At 47.1% G+C, this 20,056-nt stretch overlaps 1 protein-coding gene across 1 annotated transcript in view; it reads left to right on the top strand.

Moving 5' to 3' along the window:
• The window catches only part of LOC309834248 (two pore channel protein 2-like), a 38,136-nt gene extending 19,822 nt beyond the window's left edge, over positions 1 to 18,314 (top strand). Inside the window, exons 9-19 of the mRNA XM_082672886.1 lie at positions 1,920 to 2,121; positions 5,809 to 5,953; positions 7,780 to 7,965; positions 9,488 to 9,552; positions 10,349 to 10,436; positions 11,641 to 11,710; positions 13,859 to 14,070; positions 14,172 to 14,270; positions 16,441 to 16,554; positions 16,789 to 16,913; positions 17,853 to 18,314. Of these exons, the coding sequence (XP_082529012.1) occupies positions 1,920 to 2,121; positions 5,809 to 5,953; positions 7,780 to 7,965; positions 9,488 to 9,552; positions 10,349 to 10,436; positions 11,641 to 11,710; positions 13,859 to 14,070; positions 14,172 to 14,270; positions 16,441 to 16,554; positions 16,789 to 16,913; positions 17,853 to 17,998 (1,452 nt within the window). The 3' untranslated portion in view covers positions 17,999 to 18,314. The remainder of the gene's footprint in view (positions 1 to 1,919; positions 2,122 to 5,808; positions 5,954 to 7,779; positions 7,966 to 9,487; positions 9,553 to 10,348; positions 10,437 to 11,640; positions 11,711 to 13,858; positions 14,071 to 14,171; positions 14,271 to 16,440; positions 16,555 to 16,788; positions 16,914 to 17,852) is intronic.
• Positions 18,315 to 20,056: the final 1,742 nt, after the last annotated feature.

The raw sequence follows: 20,056 nt of genomic DNA, 5'->3' as shown, positions 1-20,056 counted from the left end.
AACGCTTCTCGAAAATTAATCTTCTGCCACGTGGATCAGTCAGCAAGCATATCTTAAATGTGTTTTTTGTGCCCAACACCAAAGTTCTGAGGAGTCAAAGGCGATGAAGACACAGCTGTACCATTAAGAATGTAAGGTCTGTAAATAACAAATGCTGGAGGGTGTGGAGAAAAGGGAGCCCTCCTACACTGCTGGTGGGAATGTAAACTGGTGCAGCCACTATGGAAAACAGTATGAAGGTTCCATAAAAAACTAAAAATAGAGTTACCATACGACCCGGCAATCCCTCTCCTGGGCATATACCCAGAGAAAACTCTAATTCAGAAGGACACATGCACCCCATGATCATAGCAGCACTATTCACAATAGCCAAGACATGGAAGCAACCTAAATGCCCATCAACAGATGAATGGGTAAAGACGATGTGGTACATATGTACAATGGAATACCACTCAGCCATAAAAGAGAATGAAATAATGCCATTTTAGCAATGTGGATGGACCTAGAGATGATCATACTAAGTGAAGTAAGCCAGACAGAGAAAGACAAATATCATATGATATCACTTATATGTGGAATGTAAAATGTGATACAGGGCTTCCCTGGTGGCGCAGTGGTTGAGTGTCCACCTGCCAATGCAGGGGACACGGGCTCGTGCCCCGGTCCGGGAAGATCCCACATGCCACGGGGCGGCTGGGCCAGTGAGCCATGGCCGCTGAGCCTGCGCGTCCGGAGCCTGTGCTCCGCAACGGGAGAGGCCACAACAGTGAGAGGCCCGCGTACCGCAAAAAAAAAAAAAAAAAAAAAAGTGATACAAACGAACTTACTTACAAAACAGAAACAGACTCTCAGACATAGAAAACAAACTTATGATTACTGAAGGGGAAAGGGGGACAGGGATCAATTAGGAGTTTGATGTTAGCAGGTACAAACTACTATATATAAAATAGATAAACGACAAGGTCCTACTATATGGCACAGAGGACTTTATTAAATATCTTGTAATAAACTATGATGGAAAAGAATATATATATATATATATATATATATGTAAAACTGAATCACTTTGCTGTACACCTGAAACTAGCACAACATTGTAAGTCAACTCTACTTCAATTTAAAAAAAGAATTTAAGGTCTAGCCATGTAATCAGCTTAAAGGGAGCAGTAGGGGTGGGCATCGACGTGGCCGATTGTAACATGAGCGGGGTTCTCCTTGTCTGGAAGATTCCCTGTGCACAGTCAAGCCGGATGGCAGCTCCTGGCAAACCCTCACTGACCCTCCTGCCCTGGACCTCTTCCTTCTGACCACTTCTAGCCTGGTTTCACTTCCCTGCATTTCTTCCCCCTCTGCCCCTCTTTCTTGATTGACTTAATGGTAGATCTGTCTTCTCCCTCTCTTGCATCTCCCTCTCTCTCAGCAGCAAACCTGATTTCCTTCTTTTCTGGAATCTCCCTTCCTCCTGGGCAGCGTGGAGTTTGGACCTGTCTGCCTCCTGGTGCTCTGTTTCTCACCACACGGGTTATCCTTCCTGGGTTCCCTCATTTGCACTTGGTAAGCTGAGTTCTGTTTCTGCAGGTGGGGGTTAGCTACCCATCCCTGGAGCCGGGGAGGGATTTGGTACCTTGTGAATTAGCAGAACCATGGTGACTTCTCTTTGCAGTTTCCTCCTGTAGCGTGAATTCCTGAGTCACTCTTACAAGATAGGCTGTTGTAAACCCAGGAGCGGGGGCTTTGAGGACTTTTTGTCAAGCATGGTGAGGCCTTTACCTTGGGTATCTCCTGCTCATCCAGAAAAATGCACATGGTCCCCAGGACACACTCAGATGAACTCTTCCATTGCCTTGAAATGTTTAAGGTGGAAAATCAAGACTTTCTTGAGTCTTCCTCTTAAAAAAACACACTTCTGTTTTTTCAAGAATGAGATTCGCACACTGGCATACCTGAAGCGTCACAAAATGATAGAGGCTTTCAACATTCTGAAAGTCAAGGTGGGCACAGAGTTTGTGGTGAAGGAGGCCCAGTGGAGGCAGCTGGCCAAGATCGTGGCGCCAGACATCAGCAGTTCCCACCTGGAGCTCCTTCTGAGGATCTCCGACGAGGGACAGAAGGGTTATGTGGGTAAGAAGCCTTGGCCGCTGAAATTCCTCTTCCCCGTGCATCAGAAAGTGGGGTGGGGGGGGCTCCTAAAAGTAATGGGATGTTTGTTCATTTTCTTAAGTTTGCAACTGAGAATGTACATTGGCATTCCCCGCTGGCAGTGTCATAGTGGAACTAGGTTCCTGACGCTGTGTTCCGACAGGGGTGTCGTGGTGTGTGTTGTCAGCACGTGAGGAGCCTTCCAGAAGCCCTTCACCTTGTAACACGGTCATTCCCCTCCCAGGATTCTGCTTTAGGGAGCTCATCTAAAATATGGAAAAGGGCTGTATAAATAAACGTCTAAATTGCGTTTAGCATTTGAGAAGTTGAAAGTCACCTAAATATTCATGTATTAGCGGTTGATAGTTATTATCAATAATGTTTCATATTGGTAGCATGCTTGCCACGCATGAGACACTGTCATGATTGTTGTGTGTATGTGATCTTCCCCAGACTCACTGAGCTGTAGGTCTTGTTATCCTCATCTGTCAATATGGAAACTGAGACTCAAAGAGATTTGGTCGGTTGCCCAGAGCCACACAGCTGCAGTGCGGTACAGGCCATCTGACTCCAAGGCCCCTGCTTTTTATCATTACTCTAAGCTGCCCCAAATTCTGAGGGTCACTTAACGGGAAATTTTGGTGACATTAAAAATGACTGTGAAGATGAGGTAACAGTGGGGAAAGACGTGAGATGACTAAAATACACCCCAAACTGTAGGGCACACACATTTCTCTAGTTTCAAGAAAAGTCTAGATGGAAACACACCCAAATGGAGTGGGAGGTCTGAAAGAATGTAAATTTACGTGAGACGAAGACTCTCAAACTAGTCCAGCAGAGCCGTGGGCTTTTTAGGACTCGGTGCCTGTGTGAGAAGAAGGAAATGACAGTGATTGTCTGGAACTTACATGAGTGTCCAGGGAAAAGAGAACTGTGTGGCAAGACACTGTTAAGTGGGTGATGCCAGCATCTTATAATGAGGGTTTTGGATCCAAGATGGACGTCAGCAGGGTTTGACAGGTGCCTTCCATTGAGCTCTGGGCACGTCCCTTCAGCCACCCAGGATCCAGGCTTCAATGGCTCAGGATCCAGGCTTCTCAGATCCTGAAGAGATGGCTTTGGTGCCCGCCCCCGTTAGGGATTGGCGGTGATGCACTGTGAAATCCTCATGTCAGGGTTAGGGTTCTGCTAACGGTGGGGGAAAGGCGGCTGGGCAACCCTTGAGCACCATGCTTCCCAAGCTCTTTGGGAAGTGCAGTGAAGCTTTTAAATTGCTAGCCTGTCATGCAGCTGTACACTTGGGTAAAATACAACAAAAATGAATAACTACAAAAATGAAATAAAAAAAACATGTAAAACGCAAGTCTCAATTTTTCATTATTAGAGTCAACAGACATGAAATGATCCTGTCAATTGTTCTATAAGTTTCTAAATTTTCAGAGCTGATCTCATGGGGGTGAGTCGGGGAGCATGAGGACAGGACCAGCCGTGGCCCAGGGACCACACTCCTCCAGGGAGGAGCGCTGCTCTAGGACTTGGAGGAGAGGTCGGGACCTGGGCCCCCTTGGATCTCCCACTCCAAGAAGTGGTGTGGGATGGTGGCCCATGTCAGTCCAGGATTCCTAGACCTCAGCCCCTCTGTTTTTGAGAATTCTCTTTTGATCATTTAATACCTCTGCTGCTTCTAGAGAATTGAGACTCTGAAGATGTTGATGAAGCTTTAGGGCTTTGTAAACTCTCTGCGATTCCTCCTGTAGCGTGAATTCCTGGGTTGCTCTTACAAGATGAGCTGCTGCAAACCCAGGAGCAGGGGCTTTTAGGAGTCTTTGTTGGGCTTGGTGAGGGCTTCACACTTGGGTATCTCCTGCTCATCCAGAAAAGATACACGTGGTCCCCAGGACACACTCAGATAAACAGTGTTTCTTTGTTTATAAGGTCAGTCTAACTATTGACACTTGAGTGTCATGAAGAACAAACATATTAACACATGGGGACATAGCATCTTAATTTCTTTGGAAACTTCTTTGGTAATTTTCTTATGTCTTTAGGTAAATACAAGTTATTGACTATTTATCTCAATATGCATTAGGCCAATGCCCCGAACTCAATTAGTAATTTTAGAAAATATGTTTAAGAAATCATGGGTAGTTGATTCCCTGTTGACACCAAGGATTTGTTAGAGAAGCGTGAAACTCTGGACACTGTATCCATATAGTTTAAGCGAGTTACCCTATAGGGACTTTTGGTTTACAATATCATGTGATTTACACAAGCCAGTTGATAAAGATACGAGTTTTTAAATCACAACACAGTTTGAATCATGCCGCTTGGTTCCGGCCTATGTTAAGGTTTAAAGACACCTAAATGTTAGCTGAGATCATGATACCGATTGACCCATAAGATAAGGGGGAGGGATGTTTGAAGTTCCAACCTTTTTAGCGTCTTTAGAAAACAAAGTTTGCATGAACTAAAACTCTGTATTTGCACTTTGTATTTACATTGGATAAAATCAGGAAGAAGATGCGAAGCCACATTTTAAACCCTAAATCACAAAACAATTTATTAGTTTTCCTTTCCTGGGAGCATTAAATACATTTGAATTCAAATTTTAAATTATTTTAATTTGATTTATAAAGTAATTTTAGAACATTTTAATTTTTGGTCAAAAGTCCTTAGATTTTAAGTGTGTAACCAGATCTTTAAAATGTGTCCTTTTTACCAAAAAAAAAAAAAAAAAAAGAAAGCTTGTTTTTTCCCCCAATGGCCTTTTTACAACTACTGATTGCTGGTCTATTGTTAATTTGCATATCTTAAAAAAATTTTTTTAATTAGGTAGAGACACTAAGAACATTAAATGAAGTTAGAATTCCCTGGTTCCCATCTGATTTTTTTAAGAAATTAGAATATAGAAATACTGTTTAAATGAATATTTGGTTGTTTTACATATTTTATACTTGTGGGGGCCAGACTTTATAAACTGATTTGTGAGTTCAAGTTTTTATCTGGAAGACACCTGTGTCAAGGAGAAAATCATTTTAAGACCTAGTTTCTTTAGCATTTTAATACGTTTGTGCAAGCCGAGAGTCTGTCAGAGACTTTGTTAAAAGAAAAAAGGTGATCATTAAGCTCAAAATTCCTTTTTTCCTCCACCCTAGTGAGGCTTTTTGTTTGTTGTGTTTGTTTGGTTTATTTATTTTTTTTTAGGGGATAGCACATTTAAAGCATAAAGAATTTTTCCCTGATTTCTTACTCCGGGAGGACCTTTAAGTCTCCATTCAGAATTTAAGGAACGCATAGTGTTCACTTTAAAATAATTCATTTAACAATTCATTGAGAAATCGTTGCTTGTATCGGTTTGCTTGGACTGCCGTAATGGCTGGACTGCCATAATGGCTGAGTGAGGTGGAAGGCAGGGAGTGAGGCAGCGGTGCCTGTGAACTAGCGAAGTCACATGCTTGGGTTGGCTGCCTTGGGCTGGCTCAGGGTCTGAGTGAGGACAAGCGGGAGGCTGTGCCACTCGCTGTCCCCTTGGCCTTGGGCCTTCATCCTTTGAGGCTTCATATCTTCACCTGTGAAACGCAGATCCAAGAGTCTGTGCTGGCTTTGTTTCACCCATTGAACCCTAGTGTCACAGCAGCCATGTATTTGGGGGTCCTTTTTTCATTGCAGACAAAATGAACTTTCTACGCTTGGCTGACCTCCTCAACATCCAGGTGGTCACCATCAACATCAAGAGACACCCGCTGGAAGCCTGGATGCCTCGGGTATACCAGTCGTCCCCAAGCCTCTTGGTTCAGAAGGTGGTTCGGCACAGGCAAGTGAGACGGGGCTGGTTTTCTCCCAAATTGCTTTGAAAATAGAGGAATCTGTTAATGCTGTCTGGACTGAATGTGTTTCATCACTGAAGCTATAAACGATTCCCCTGCTCACTGCTTCTGGTTTCTTGGGAAGGCATGGAAACGGTTCTGCTATGTTTAACCTTAGCCAGAGGACAGGTTTCTAGATTATGCTTCCTTCTTCGGTGTTTTTTTTTTTTTTTTTTTTTAATGCTCAAGGGCCACAGACTGGCTGTGCTTTCTGAGCCAGGGAAGCTGACCACTCTCTGATTTCAGGAAGTTCCTGCCCCATCAGAGTCATTAGGAAGTTGATGTCAAATATGGCATTTTGTAAAGTATCTGGTAAGTAGACATGGGTTAGAGTTACTGGAATGACCGTTAAGAATGCCAGTTAGGGCTTCCCTGGTGGCACAGTTGTTGAGAGTCTGCCTGCCGATGCAGGGGACACGGGTTCGTGCCCCGGTCCGGGAAGATCCCACATGCCACGGAGCGGCTGGGCCCGTGAGCCATGGCCGCTGCAGCTGTGCGTCTGTAGCCTGTGCTCTGCAATGGGAGAGGCCACGGCGGTGAGGGACCCGTGTACCGCAAAAAAAAAAAAAAAAAAGAATGCCAATTAATTCTTTTATTCCCAAGTAGATGGACTCCAGAAGAGTCCTTTATCCTGGTTGGAAAGTTTATTTTTACTATGTGTGGCCTGGAACACCCCTATCAGCAGAGGCTCCCCTCTTGCCTTCTTTGAATTTAATGTTTCATAAAAGTGAATGGTTCACTTGGGAGATTGGGATTGACATGTATACACTGATGTGTATAAAATGGATGACTAATAAGAACCTGCTGAATAAAAAAATAAATAAAATAACATTCAAAAATTTAAAAAAAAAAGTGAATGGTATAGAAATCCTTGAAAGTAGCCCAGCCTATGATGTAGGTAAATATCCCTTTTAGCTCCCATATTGTATATTTACGAAGGCCCTTCATGTAGAGGCTCCTTTCCATTCATCTCAATATTGAACTACTGGTGTGTTTCACACAGTGGATGTTTGTGTAACCACATGTGGCATCCAGGGCTGAGACCTAGAGTCTGCAGCTTCCCCAGGACAATAGGGTAGGAGGCCCCGCTCCCCTGCTTCCCATGGCCACGCCCAGGGTTCACCCAGGATTCTCTGGAGCACAGAGCACAGATGCCTGTGAGGGGCAGCCTGCTCTGTAATTAAAAAGTTGAGTCAGAGCCCAACTGTCCTATTTTTTTCACCCCTTTTCACCCCAGACTTGGTGAGAAAGTGGGGCACGTCAGTCCCCTGGAAGACTTGTGTGCAATAGGAGTAAAGAGTTTTTCAGAAGCTTTCTGAGTTAAGGATGTTAATTTTCCAGGGTCAAGTAGTCAAGGTGTAATGGTCCTGGGCTAAGCCCTAAACCTTCTCCTTGCCCCCTGATTCTACCCAGCTTTTCATCTGATCCAGGTACTGTGCCCAAAAGGTGAACCTGGGAAACTAGGCCTCTGTTCTTCCCCCTCACTCTGTCTTCATTTTCTCCTTGGTGGGAAAGGCTATACCAGTGTACCAGTGTCAGTGAGAGGCAGGTGAATTTCAGAGCCCTAACCATGGTGGAACCTTTCCTTCCATGTTGAGTGAGTATGTGTGTGTGTGTGTGTATGTGTGTTGGTGGGATGGGGGGTGGCGAGTATCTCATATTCATCACACTGACAGGAAACACAGTAGTTCCTGCAGGGCTCTGAACCTGCTTTTTTTTTTTTTTTTTAACTGAAATGTATGGTAACAGAATCTTCTTTTTTCCCTCCTGGCAGGATTTTTGTCTGGGTTTATGATGTCATCATTCTAATAAATGCCATATTCATTGCTTTGGATGAGAAAAACCCCTTAATTTCCTATGCAGAATGGCTTTTCCTTTCTCTCTATATTATTGAAATTCTCCTGAAATTGTACACGTACGAACCCAGAGCCTATTTTGGAAGGAAGCAGTTCTGGAACTGGTGAGTCTGTGTTTTGGGGAGGAGGCCGTGGGTGAAGAGAGGGGCTTTCTGTCACACTTTGGGGAATAACGTTGTGGAGTGTTTCAAGCTCCATCTGCCTAGTTTTGAGGCTTCTTTTTTTTTTTTATAAATTTATTTATTTATTTTTGGCTGTGTTGGGTCTTCGTTGCTGCACGTGGGCTTTCTCTAGCTGTGGCGAGCGGGGGCTACTCTTCGTTGCGGTGCGCGGGCTTCTCATTGCAGTGGCTTCCCTTGTTGCGGAGCATGGGCTCTAGACATGCAGGCTTCAGTAGTTGTGGCACGTGGGCTCAGTAGTTGTGGTTCGTGAGCTCTAGAGCGCAGGCTCAGTAGTTGTGGCACACAGGCTCAGTTGCTCCGTGGCATGTGGAATCTTCCTGGACCAGGGCTCGAACCCATGTCCCCTGGGTTCGAGGCAGAATCTGGCAGGCAGATTCTTAACCACTGCGCCACCAGGGAAGCCCGAGGCTTCTTATAATGAAGTCTTGAGGGCAGGGGAACATCTGGTTCTCAAAGCTGTCATTTAGGATGTCAGTTTGAATGACTGTCTAAAATTAGAATCACAGATCACGGCATCTTGGATCTGGAAAGGATCTTAGAATGTCGCACCCAATGAGACAATTCCTTCCATGGTTGCCCGGCCCGCTCCCTACTCTTGTTATTGGAAAACTTGGCCTGCGTGGCTGGACGATGAGGACCCTCAGCAAGCTCTTTCCCGGGCTGGATGTTTCTCCTGTGACCTTCTCTGCTCCAGGCTCTGTACCTCCCGGTCTTAAACCATCACCCACATGCTGCAAACCATCTTGAGTACCACTGAATGTCAGCCATCACGGGTAGCGCACCGCTCAGCAGGGTTGGATCTCTGTGGTCACTGCTCCCAGTGCCAAGAAACTCACTCAGGTGTGCGTGTGGCCAGCTGACCAGTGTTATCCAAGGCAGTGGCACCGTTGTGAGAAAAGTCATGGCATGATGAGTTTCCCCTTTAATTTAACAGTTGCAGGGAATTCCCTGACACTTCAGCAGTTAGGACTCTGTGCTTTCACTGTCAAGTGTGTGGGTTCAGTCCCTGGTAGGGGAACTAAGATCCCCCAAGCCGCATGGCATGGCCAGATAAATAAAAAAATAAAATAATAAAGTAAATAAATAAATAATGTTGCAATGCATTTAGTAAGATGAATACCGAGAAAGATTACACTATGTATTCTGAAAATGTGTCAGAGTATTCTTGCAAGTATACAGTTATGTTGGAAGACAGAGTGATATGAATTCGCTGATTCCTACAAATTTCCTTCGATGGTTCATTGGAGCAGTCAGTAAATGATCAAACACAGTGTTTCTTGCTTTGTACCTGCTGTCCTAAAAATTATGGAAATCAATTTGACGGCTGGATCGTTGCTTTGCGTAAGAGATTGGATTCAGAGTTTTCTCAGGATTCACTGTATCCCGAGCTTGACAGGCCTTTCCCTTGACTCCTCACTGACGTTGCTTCTCCACCAAATCTTAGGTTTGATACGCTGATCATCATCGCAGCCCTGGTGGCCACTGTGGCCAACACCACCATTCAGTCAGGTCAGTGTCACCGGCTCTCAGCTTCCCCCCCTCCCGGGAGCGTGTGTTCAATCAGTAAACTTTGTAGAACATCCATGGTGTACCATTAGGGTGTTTGGGACGAGGCAGTGGGGACACAGGAGAATTAGTAAAACTATTCCGCTTTCTGGAGAGGGATGGTAGCTTTGTTTGTGTCTGGTTGTATGGTAGAGATTTCATTTGTAGGTATCACCACACCAAACACTCAGCTGGTCATCTCTCCAAACTGCCCTTGGTCTCAGGGCTCATCCTTGACCCTCTGCCCATGTTGGCCCCCAACCCAGGGTCCAGCTGTAGCAGGAGCTCTTCATCAGCCTCTGCCCACCACCCTCTCCTTTCTACCCTCCTCTGGCTCCTCTACCTGTGCCGCCACTGCCCTGCACACTCCTTCCTGTAGATGGCAGAGGGGATTATTAGAGATAGAGAAGCTTCTTAACATGACTATGAAATGAATGCTGGGGGGAGGGACGGCTTGCTGAAGTGCGTTCTGTAGAGCGGGATCCACAGTCAGTTCTTGATTATGGTCTGAAGTCTGTTCCTACACTCATGCTTCTTAGTTTTAGGGCTGGAGGGGATGCTCAGCTTGGTGCTGATTTGCCGGAGGAGTTACTGGTTGAAGGCAGTCCTCACTTCCTCATTGCTCAGAGCCATCACCCTGTTCTTGAAGTGAAGTGCATAGTCCCCCAGGACCCACAGAGTCTCAGACCTCACTGCATAAAAGGGACAAGCCAGAGGCGCTCCGAAACCGGAATGTTAGATGGTTGTGTTCTTTTTCCAGCGAGAAAATACAACAGTCAGCAGATACTGGATATTGTCTTGATTTTGAGAATACTCCGGCTCTTACGGATCATTGTCAGCATTCAGAGGTAAAGATGAAGCCATGGGAAACAGCTGCACCCGGGCAGTTCCCCATATTCGGGCTTGACAGAAACCACCCTGCCTGGGAATAGAAACACGCCCAGCTGTGAACCCAGGATATAACTTGTATAGAGGACCTGGGTTCTCTGGGGGCGGTGGGGAGGGGCAGGGAGCCCGAGAAGGTGGTGAAGAGCCCCGAAGTGCAGCTCTCTGAGGGCAGGGATTCTGTCCGTCACTTTCAACCCTGCGACGTGGTCCCTCAACTGTGCCTGCAGCCTGGTGACTGGACAGTGGTCACAATGGCAGCTAATGCTAACGGAGTGTGCTAACCATTGTCTCGTTAAATCCCTCCAACGGCCCTTGATGTAGGGGCTTTAATGATCTTTAGTTCCTGGGTGATGACAATGAAGCTCAGAGAGGTTAAGTAGTTCCCCCAGTGGTGCACAGCTAGAAAGAGGCAGAACTAGGATGCAAACCTAGGAGTCTGATCCCTAAACCTGGAAAAACCCACCCTGTTTTGGATAGGCCAGGTTCCTTTCAAGGAGTGTGTGGGGACTGCCATCTGAGGACTGGCCTGCCCCCCCGCAAAATAAGTAGGGGAGCAGGCCGGTCAGCTGAGTCTCCAGGTCAGCTTTAATACAGGCTGAATTTTTTTTTTTTTTTTTTTTGGTACGCGGGCCTCTCACTGTTGTGGCCTCTCCCGTTGCGGAGCACAGGCTCCGGACGCGCAGGCTCAGCGGCCATGGCTCACGGGCCCAGCCGCTCCGCGGCATGTGGGATCTTCCCGGACCGGGGCACGAACCCGTGTCCCCTGCATCGGCAGGCGGACTCTCCACCACTGCGCCACCAGGGAAGCCCCAGGCTGAATTTTTGATGAAGAAAAAGGTTGGGGGAAGAAAGCAGACGAGGGTGGAAGGTTTTTCAGCCTCAATACCCACCTGTGTCCTACTAGTGAAACTCTCTGTGATTACCTTCCTTATGTTTTTAAAAACGGTCTTGCTTTGTTTTGCTTCAGGGGAAACTCAAGTGAACTCCCCCCTCAGTTCAGTAGATGGACTGATGCTGACAAAATTGTAAAGGCAGATTCCTGACAGCATTTACAGCACAGATCCAGGACTGGGGGGAGGGGCATGAAACCAAACATGCTGGTGTGGTGTCAGTTTTACTTACATCTTCCCTTTGCCTTGTGTCCGAAACTTTGTTTTATCCCAGATTCCGGGTGATCGTGACCACCTTAATTAACATCGGCCCCACGATGCTGACGTTTGGCGGTTTGGTCTTGGTGAGTGTTCTGTTCCTGTTCTACGTGAAGCAAGCGATAAGATGTTCGTTCTTAGCAGGTCTCTGTGAGCCTTATTTTAAGTGAGGGAAAGAAAGGGAGATGAAGTCAATGAGATTCAAGGGGTTTCTAGGAACCAGTTTTAGAAATATCACGTGTGTAGAAACATGGGGCATATAGCCGTCCAGGTACACTGGCTGCTGTAATAAACCCAACCTCAGTGGGTTAATCTCGTCAAAGTGTGTTTCTCACCCACGGTCCAGGGGGTATTCCTAGCCAGCAGGTGGGTCTCAGGGGTGTAGGCTCCTTCCAGAGCATGGCTCTGCCGCCCTGGCCTCTGATCCTTCTTTGTTCTGCTCAGAAGAAAGCCCACCTGCTCCTCCAGAAGCCCAGTGGTAAGAACGTAGCCACGCGAGGCTGTGAGGGGACTGGGCCCCCCACCCAGGAGTGATTCCATGCTATGGATGAGGAAGCTTGAATATCTGCTGCAGGGTACTTATTTTCTATTCTGGTAAAGTGGTAAAACAAAACAAAACAAAATTCAATTAGCACAGAAGAATGAAGATGGACTGCAGGTCACGCATTCTCATCCACCGCGTGCCTCTTTCCCAGAGGCAACCATGATTAAGAGTTTCTCGTCACGCTTCCTAAACATTTCCATCCATACAACAGGCATGTCATTTCCAGATGTATGTGTATCCAGTTTATTGTTGTGTCAAATGGGATCATCTGTACCAAACATGGCACAACTTCTTTCTATCCAACGTCTTCCCAATGTCTTTGTCACATGTCCTGGAGGACACATGCACCCATGTGAGTTCTGCTCTGATGCAAAGTGTCCCACTGAGGGAAGACTCCAGAACATGGCTGATCGCTGGCCGACCACTAGAGATTTCACTTCTTTGCCATCACAGATGATGGGGTGAAGCCCATCTTGTGTGTGTCTTTGCTTTCGTGAGTGTTTCTGTTGGGTACATTCCTAGCAGTGGAACTGCTAGGTCACAAGGTAAATGTGTCCACAGTTTGGATCAGTGGTGGCGAATTGCCTTCCAGAAGACGTGCTCCCCGTGTATTCCAAATGCCAGTGTGTGCGGCATCTGTTTCTCTGCACCCCTCACAGCTGGGTTTATTAAACATTTCCATACTCTCCAATCTGATGGGTGAGAAAATGGCACTGTGTCCCTTTGATGTGCATTTCTTTAGTTATTCCAGAGGCTGAGTGTGTTTTCCATGTTCTTTGGGCCACTTATGCTTATCTTTTTTTATAAGCAGCTTAATTCATATCCTTGGTCCATTTTTCTATTAGTTGTATTTTTTTATATGATTTGAAAGAGCTTTTTGCTGATCAGGGAAATAAGCCCTTGGTACGTTGTATACAGAGTAGTTATCTTTCCTCATCCATCACTTGTTTGTTTTTGTTTTTCCGAAATAAAGGCTTTCTGTTGTATTTTTTCGGCTGTCTGAAATTTAAATTAATTACGTAGTCATACTTGTTGATGTTTTATTTTACAATTTCTAGTTTTATATCATGCTTATAAGGCTTTTCTCTACTTGATTTTTTTTCTAGCTCCTTTATAGTTTGGTTTTTACATTTAACTCTTTGACACCTTTGGAATTTATTTTGATATAAGAAATGAGGTGAACGGGACTTCCCTGGCAGTCCAGTGGTTAAGACTCCATGCTTCCACTGCGGGGAGCACGAGTTTGATCCCTGGTCGGGGCACTAAGATCCTATATGCCGCGTAGCACAGCCAAAAAAATCCAAAAAAACAAAAAACAAAACAAATGAGGTAAAGATCCAAATTTATTATTTTTTTCCCTAGAGGCCTAACTATTGATATTATTTCCTGAGTATTTAACCCACTAACTTGCTCACAGCATCATTTTGTCTTTGTAAACGGGGACCACAGCAGAGGTCAAGGTGTGGTCCAGCTGGCCGTGCCCCGTCCCTGAACAGCCCAGTGGCCAGTGGGCTGACCCATCCCACCCTGTTCCTGATGCTGCCGGAACTTTTGGCCGTGGGGAAAGCCATCCCCAGAATGAGGGTCGCAGCCCTTTCTGCCGGCCATTGTCGCAGGCTGACCCGTGTCTGCGTCCTCCTGCCTCCCCTCATCCCACCTGCCCACTCGTGCCCGGTGCCGCTCGCCCTAGGTGGTCTACTACGTGTTTGCCATCATCGGGATGGAAGTGTTCCACGGCAAAGTCCACTTCTTTGACCCCAGTTCCACCAGTCCTGATGCCCTGGAGTGTGGGAACCCAGCCCTAAAAGACTCAGCGTTTGCCCGAGGCAGGTACTGCAGGAACAACTTCAATGACCTGGCTGCCTCTCTCATCCTGCTGACAGAGCTCACCGTGGTTAACCAGTGGCACGATATCCTTTCCGAGGAGGCGGGTGTGGCGGGGGATGCTGAGAGCACCTTCCGGGAGGATTGGGTCTCGGTTCCTTGAACGCTTGTTTCCTTAGCTTCCCACTCCTCGCAGATGGCTTTGCCCTCGTGACTCACCAGGCGTCAAAACTGTATTTCATCGGCTTCCACGTCGTGGTCGTCATCCTCATTGTTAAGTGAGTTTGCTCCTGCCGGGTGGGCTGTTGCAGACCCCCCCTCTCAGATCTACAGCTGCTCACACCTCCCTCCTCCCTGGCTCCACCCTTAAGTACATTGTGGGTGGGTCCCATCTCCCCTGCTAGATGCTAAGGCACCAGAAGGGAGGCATCTTACTTTTGTTCACATCTGTGTTCTTCAGTGTCAGCCAGCCGTGCACGTCAGTATATAGTATACATCTCATAGCCTCGCCAATTGTTTGGGTCAGAAGGGCTCTGGGGTCCTGGCCGGTCTCCCTACCCTTCCCCGGTGGGATAAATCACCTTTAGAACGTCCTTGTGAATTGTGTCCACCCTTTGCTGAAATCTGCACAACTCCTGGGACTCATTAGAACCTATACGAGTCAATTTCCTTGTCGTCCAGCTCTGGTCCTCACCTGTCCTTGCACAGGTAGAATGGAAATGTGCTTACTAGTTAATTTTCTTCATTGGTTCCAGTTCTGTCCTGACTTCTCTTCCGCGGAGAACTCAGGCACCGTTTGAAAGCTGCTATGACATCTCACCATTCCAGAGGGCTTTCCTTCCTGCTTATCAATCTCTGATTCTAGCTCCCCTGTTCCTTGTGGGACCTGAATTTGAGTCCCTTTATCCCTGTTTTTCCCGCCCCCAGAGATGTGTTCTGGTTGTCGTATCCCTCTTAGAGCCCAGGGCCCACAATTCTTGGGGTGACAACCCAGCCCCGGGCCTTCCTTGTCACATCAGGGCTGCTTTGGCCACCATCCTGCTGATTTTGGCTCAAGAACGTCCCAGCAGAGGGAGGGGAGGGGAAGAACTGCTCAGGGCTGCTTGTCCTGCACCGTCTGAATGGAATGTGTAGTGGGAACGAGAGAGGAATGCTTCTGAGTGATTCTTAGAGAGGTTTCCAGAATGCTGGGATAGGCCGAGGCAACGTGAAAAGCTGTAGGGGTTTTTCAGCTCTTCCCCCCAAAGCATGCGAGTATGGTGACAGCCCTGGGCTCCGTCAGCATCATGTTAAGTCAGAAGTGGTGAAGGAACTGGGATTCCCTACTCACAAGTGGCAGGTCAGTGTGCGTGTACGTCACGTGTATATACTGACAAAGTGTGATGCCTTGGGTCCGAGACAAAGACAGTTTATTCCTCACGGCAGAAGCTGCCGCCAGAGCAATACTTGGGGCAGCTCCCCGAGCCCTAATCCCCGCTGCACCGTGAGGTGAGGGCCAGTGGGATGGGCTGCATTGCAGGAGGGGAACCCCAAAATGAGGAAACCCCGGTCTGTGTAGCTGGGGAGACCTGCCCATCCTCCCCTCTGGAAAGAGAGAGCAAAAGAGAAAGACCTTATTTTTACTCTCGAACGTAAGCAAGTCTCCGGGGAGGGCAAAATGAAGTCTCTGCTACCCTAGTGGTCGCTGGGGAGGAGACAGTAAGTAACAGGAAGCTTTACTATGGTGGAGCATTTCTGGAGACACGCATATCGTGTGGACCAAAAAGTTCATTGGGGTTTTTCCATGTCACAGACCACCCGAGCGAACTTTTGGGCCAGCCCAGTATATCCCTAAATTGGCTGTCAGTGCCTTTGCTCAGAGGACCTAGACTGTGCATTAACACGAGATATTCATGGAGAATTGTCTACACCAATTATGTGGCCTAAGCTTCCCCTTAAAATAAACTGTATTTTCGAGCTCACTTTGGTAGCACATACGCTAAAACTGTACAGAGAAGATTAATGGGCCCCTGTACAAGGATGACATGCAAATTGGTGAGGCATTCCATATTTTCGCAACATAGGGGGAGGAGATTAAGAGGTACAAACTGGTAGGTATAAAATAAGGTGCAAGGATGTATTGTACAGCACTGGGAATATAACCAATATTTTACAATAACTATAAATGGAGTAAACCTTTAAAAATTGTGAATCAGAACGCCCCCCTCTATTTTCTTCTTAATAGTCACTGTTTAAAAACGACGTAGAGGAAGAATGATTTTCCGAATGAAAGAAAGTTGTGCCTGTTGCTTGAGAGACATTATGTTGTTTCTTCCCCGTGTTGTGTTTTCTTTGCAAAGATGGGCGGCCTTTTTGTCTGGGCTTGAACACTCTTTGCTGCCATGATTTCCCATCACCTAGACCATGGCTGACTCGATGTAAAACCCTCTGCCTTTTACTTTTTCTCAGTATTTTCATAGCGTTCATCTTGGAAGCGTTTTTTGTGGCATATTCGTTAGAAAAAAGTGAAGTGGAAACTGCCATTGAGAAGAAGATTCAAGAGCTTGGAGTTGGGGTCCAAGAGTGAGTAGCATTTCCCGACGCGGCTCATGGACTTTGGAAGCAGGATGTTCATGGCGGGGTGGGTCCTGATCACATTTAACCCCCGAGACCCCGTGGCAGCCAGCCTGGTCCTGGGTGCCAGTTCTCAGGGACCCTCGCTGGCTACATGGGTGACATGGGGCCATGGCTGGGAGGACAGAGGGGAACTCAGCTGAGGGACCCGGCTGTGTTCACACCATCTCTTCCTCCCCGAAGGGAAGAAGTGCAGGATGGGAAGCTCATTGACAATGTGGACGCCAAGGACAGTGGCTTCAGTGGGGACGATGGAGACAACAAAAGGAAGGCCTTGAAAGGACTGTACTTTAGAATTGCATCAAAAAGTAAGTTTTAACCCAACTCGAAACTTCCTCCAATCCATCCTCCTCACAGCAGTCAGTGAGATGTTTCCAGGATGCAAATCCGACCTCCAGGGGCTTACCGTGTCTCAAGGGCGCCTGCCGTGGCCTCTAGGGGCCACATGCTTGGTTCCCTCAATACCTCAGCCCGTCTTCCTTCCCCCAGGAACCCCCACGCCTCTGCCCTTTAGCCCTGCTGTCCCTTTACTTCTTCGGCTCCCCTGCTCCATCCTGCCACAGGGCCTTTGAACATGCTGCTTTCTCCCCTTACTCTCACCTCACCTTGCAGAATCAAGGCTCTTCCTCCTGCAGATCTCTGCTCAGGCAGCACTTCCTCAGGGAAGCCCTCCGGGCTCCCCGAGAAGTCAGGTGCTCCTGTGCACCCCACCCCCACCCCCCAGCTCTCCTTCCCTGCCTTTCAGCACCTGTCAGCTGTACATTGATCACTGAGTGACTGTCTGGTCACCATCTGTCTTCCCTGCAGACTCGAAGCTCTACATGTGCAGGGCCATGTCTTTTTTGTTCTCCATTGTGTTCCCAAGGGCCTCACCATGTGCCCAGGACATGTGGGCCTTAATAACTGTTTAAGTACTTTATTAATTCTCAGTGAATTAACGATTGACTGAGTAAACCCAAACCTGTCTGAATCTCAACTGGGCCTTTGATGGGGACACTGTATGGTACACTTAGACACAGCACAGCAGAGATGGCGTGTGTGTGTGTGTGTGTGTATGTGGGCATGCCACCCCAGAGGCGGCCATCCTCCCCCATCCTTCAAGGAGGACCTTCTCCTTGGTCTCCAGAGCCTGCGGGGTCTGGGGAGCTCAGTGGGGTGGGCTCAGAGACCCTCCTTCAGGAAAGCCGAGCTCTGCTGCCCTCCGACCCACACGGGCAGGTCCCATGTACCCCTCTCCTTCCTCCCAGAGTACAAGACCGTGGATGCTTTGCTGCAGCAGATGTTTGAGTCTGAAATAGCTCCAGAGGATGAAGGCCCTTCCTTGGAGGAGATTCTGAACTTCTCACCCAGTGACATACATCCCAAGAATCCCAGTTTTGAAAACAGTGCCTGACCCTGGGCCTGTAAGGGCCACAGGCATCCACAACTGGAAACCAAGATAAGCTGTCCTCACTGTTTGCAGATGCTACCTAGAGGTTACTTTCCCAGCCCAGGTTCTCTTCTGTGTTCTGATAAGACTGTGAATCGGCCTCCCCTGCCCTGAGTGGTCAGCTCTGTGTGCTCTCCTGAGGTCATGCTTAGGGCTGACCATGGAGGTGAGGAAAGGAAAATCTACAAGGAGACTGGAGAGCACTTACCATACAAGTGTTTGTACGTGTGTAAATCCTCTCAGTGGGTATGTAAAAGCTTTCATTTATTTTTATATGATATTTTGCTACTTTATTAAATGAATACTGTGCTACAGTGTTACATAAATGAATTTAAAATATCTTAATATGCTAAAGGAACATGTTCTAGGACAGTAGCTTTGGATGCAGTGTTTATTCGAAATGAAGACGAATATGAACGTGAAGATCGAATTCTGTCACAATTGCTCTTTTTGGGGGAGGCTCTCAAAGTTTCTTCTGTTTTATGTTTTGGTTTTTTGGCCGTGAGTCATGTGGGATCTTAGCTCCCCGAGCAGGGATCGAACCCACAGCCCCTGCCTTGGAAGTGCGGAGTCTTAACCACTGGACCACCTGGGAAGTCCCTCAAAGTTTCTTTAATTAAATTACAAGTATAGCAAGATGTTGAGTAAGTGGCTCCCTGAGGTCGCTTTCCCCAGATGAAAATCTCAGAACAGCGACCTACTCCTGGGAAATTAAAGGGATTTATTACATTTTATTCTATTTTATTGAAAACATTTCATTGTGGTAAAGTATACAACATAAAATTTACTACTGTAACTATTTCTAAGTGTACAATTCAGTAGTTTTATGTACAGTCACATTTTAGGTACACTCAACAGACCTCCAGGGCTTTTCATCACCCCACATGAAGGTCTGTACCATTCAACAGTAACTCCCTAACCCCCCTTCCTTCCAGCTCCTGGCGGCCACCATTCTACTTTCTGTCTCTGTGAATTTGGCTACTCCTGATCACAACTGCATTGTGAGCAAGTGAGTCCTTTCCAGAGTTGTCAGGGTAGGTGGGACTCCTCCGTCTTCTGCACCTCATCGCAGGCCCTACCCTGAGCAGGGGAATCGGGGGTGGGAATCAAGGCTTCCTGACCTGAGGGCTCTGAGTGCAGTGAGGCCATCACGTGTCATGTCATGTGTCACATGTCAGCGTGGCAACCGAACCTGGCCTGGGAGGCCCCTTTCCTTGGTCTGAGGGTGACCCCTGGTGTCGGAGCAAAGCGAAAGCTTCAGGGCTGGGACTCTGGGGCCGGGCTGGTTGCATGCCTGACTCCCCACTGACCATGCCACCTCCGGGCTCTGCTTCCTCACCTGCAAACTCGGGGCAGGTAGCACCTCCCTCCCAAGATCGTGTGGACTGGGGCGGGGGGGGGGGGGGATGCTGACTGGGCTGTTCCAGATGGCGCTTCCTGGTTTGAAACCTGGAAGGCTGGTGTTTGGCGTCAGGGTTTGGGATTCCATTACCACCACGATTCCCAGGAGGTGGGAGCCTTGCTGACCCGTCTGATGGGATTTGTGGAGTCCTGCCATCCATCCAGACCTCTCTTATTTCTTTGTGTATTTAACATTTATCATTATATAAAGGATTAGGTTAAATATGCTGAGTGACAACTTAATGTTTTTAATTTGAAAATATGATGGGCATTTTTAAATTAGAAACCATGCGGTCACTGTAAAACATTCAATACAGAAATATAGTAAAAAGTCAAAAGTTGCTCTTTATTCTTCCTTCTCCTCACCCCTTCCCCTCTCATTCTTCCACTCACAACCTGACACCCCCTTTCCGGTGGGAACTGCTGAGTTTGTTCTTTTTCCTTCTGGAACTAAATGGATATCATGCATATTAATATATAATCATTTTTTTTTATCATAAGTGGGATGTCATGACATTTATCATATATAGCTCAAGAACTTGCTTCTTTCACTTACTAGTAATTGTTTCATGTTGAGATATAGATATAGAGACAGACAGATATAGACACACACACACACAC

The sequence above is a fragment of the Grampus griseus genome (assembly GCF_964374135.1).
Source record: "Grampus griseus genome assembly, chromosome: 15".
NCBI classification, from domain to species: Eukaryota; Metazoa; Chordata; class Mammalia; order Artiodactyla; family Delphinidae; genus Grampus; species Grampus griseus.
Note: the sequence above shows the minus strand (reverse complement) of the source record. Positions and strands in the feature narration are given on the sequence as shown.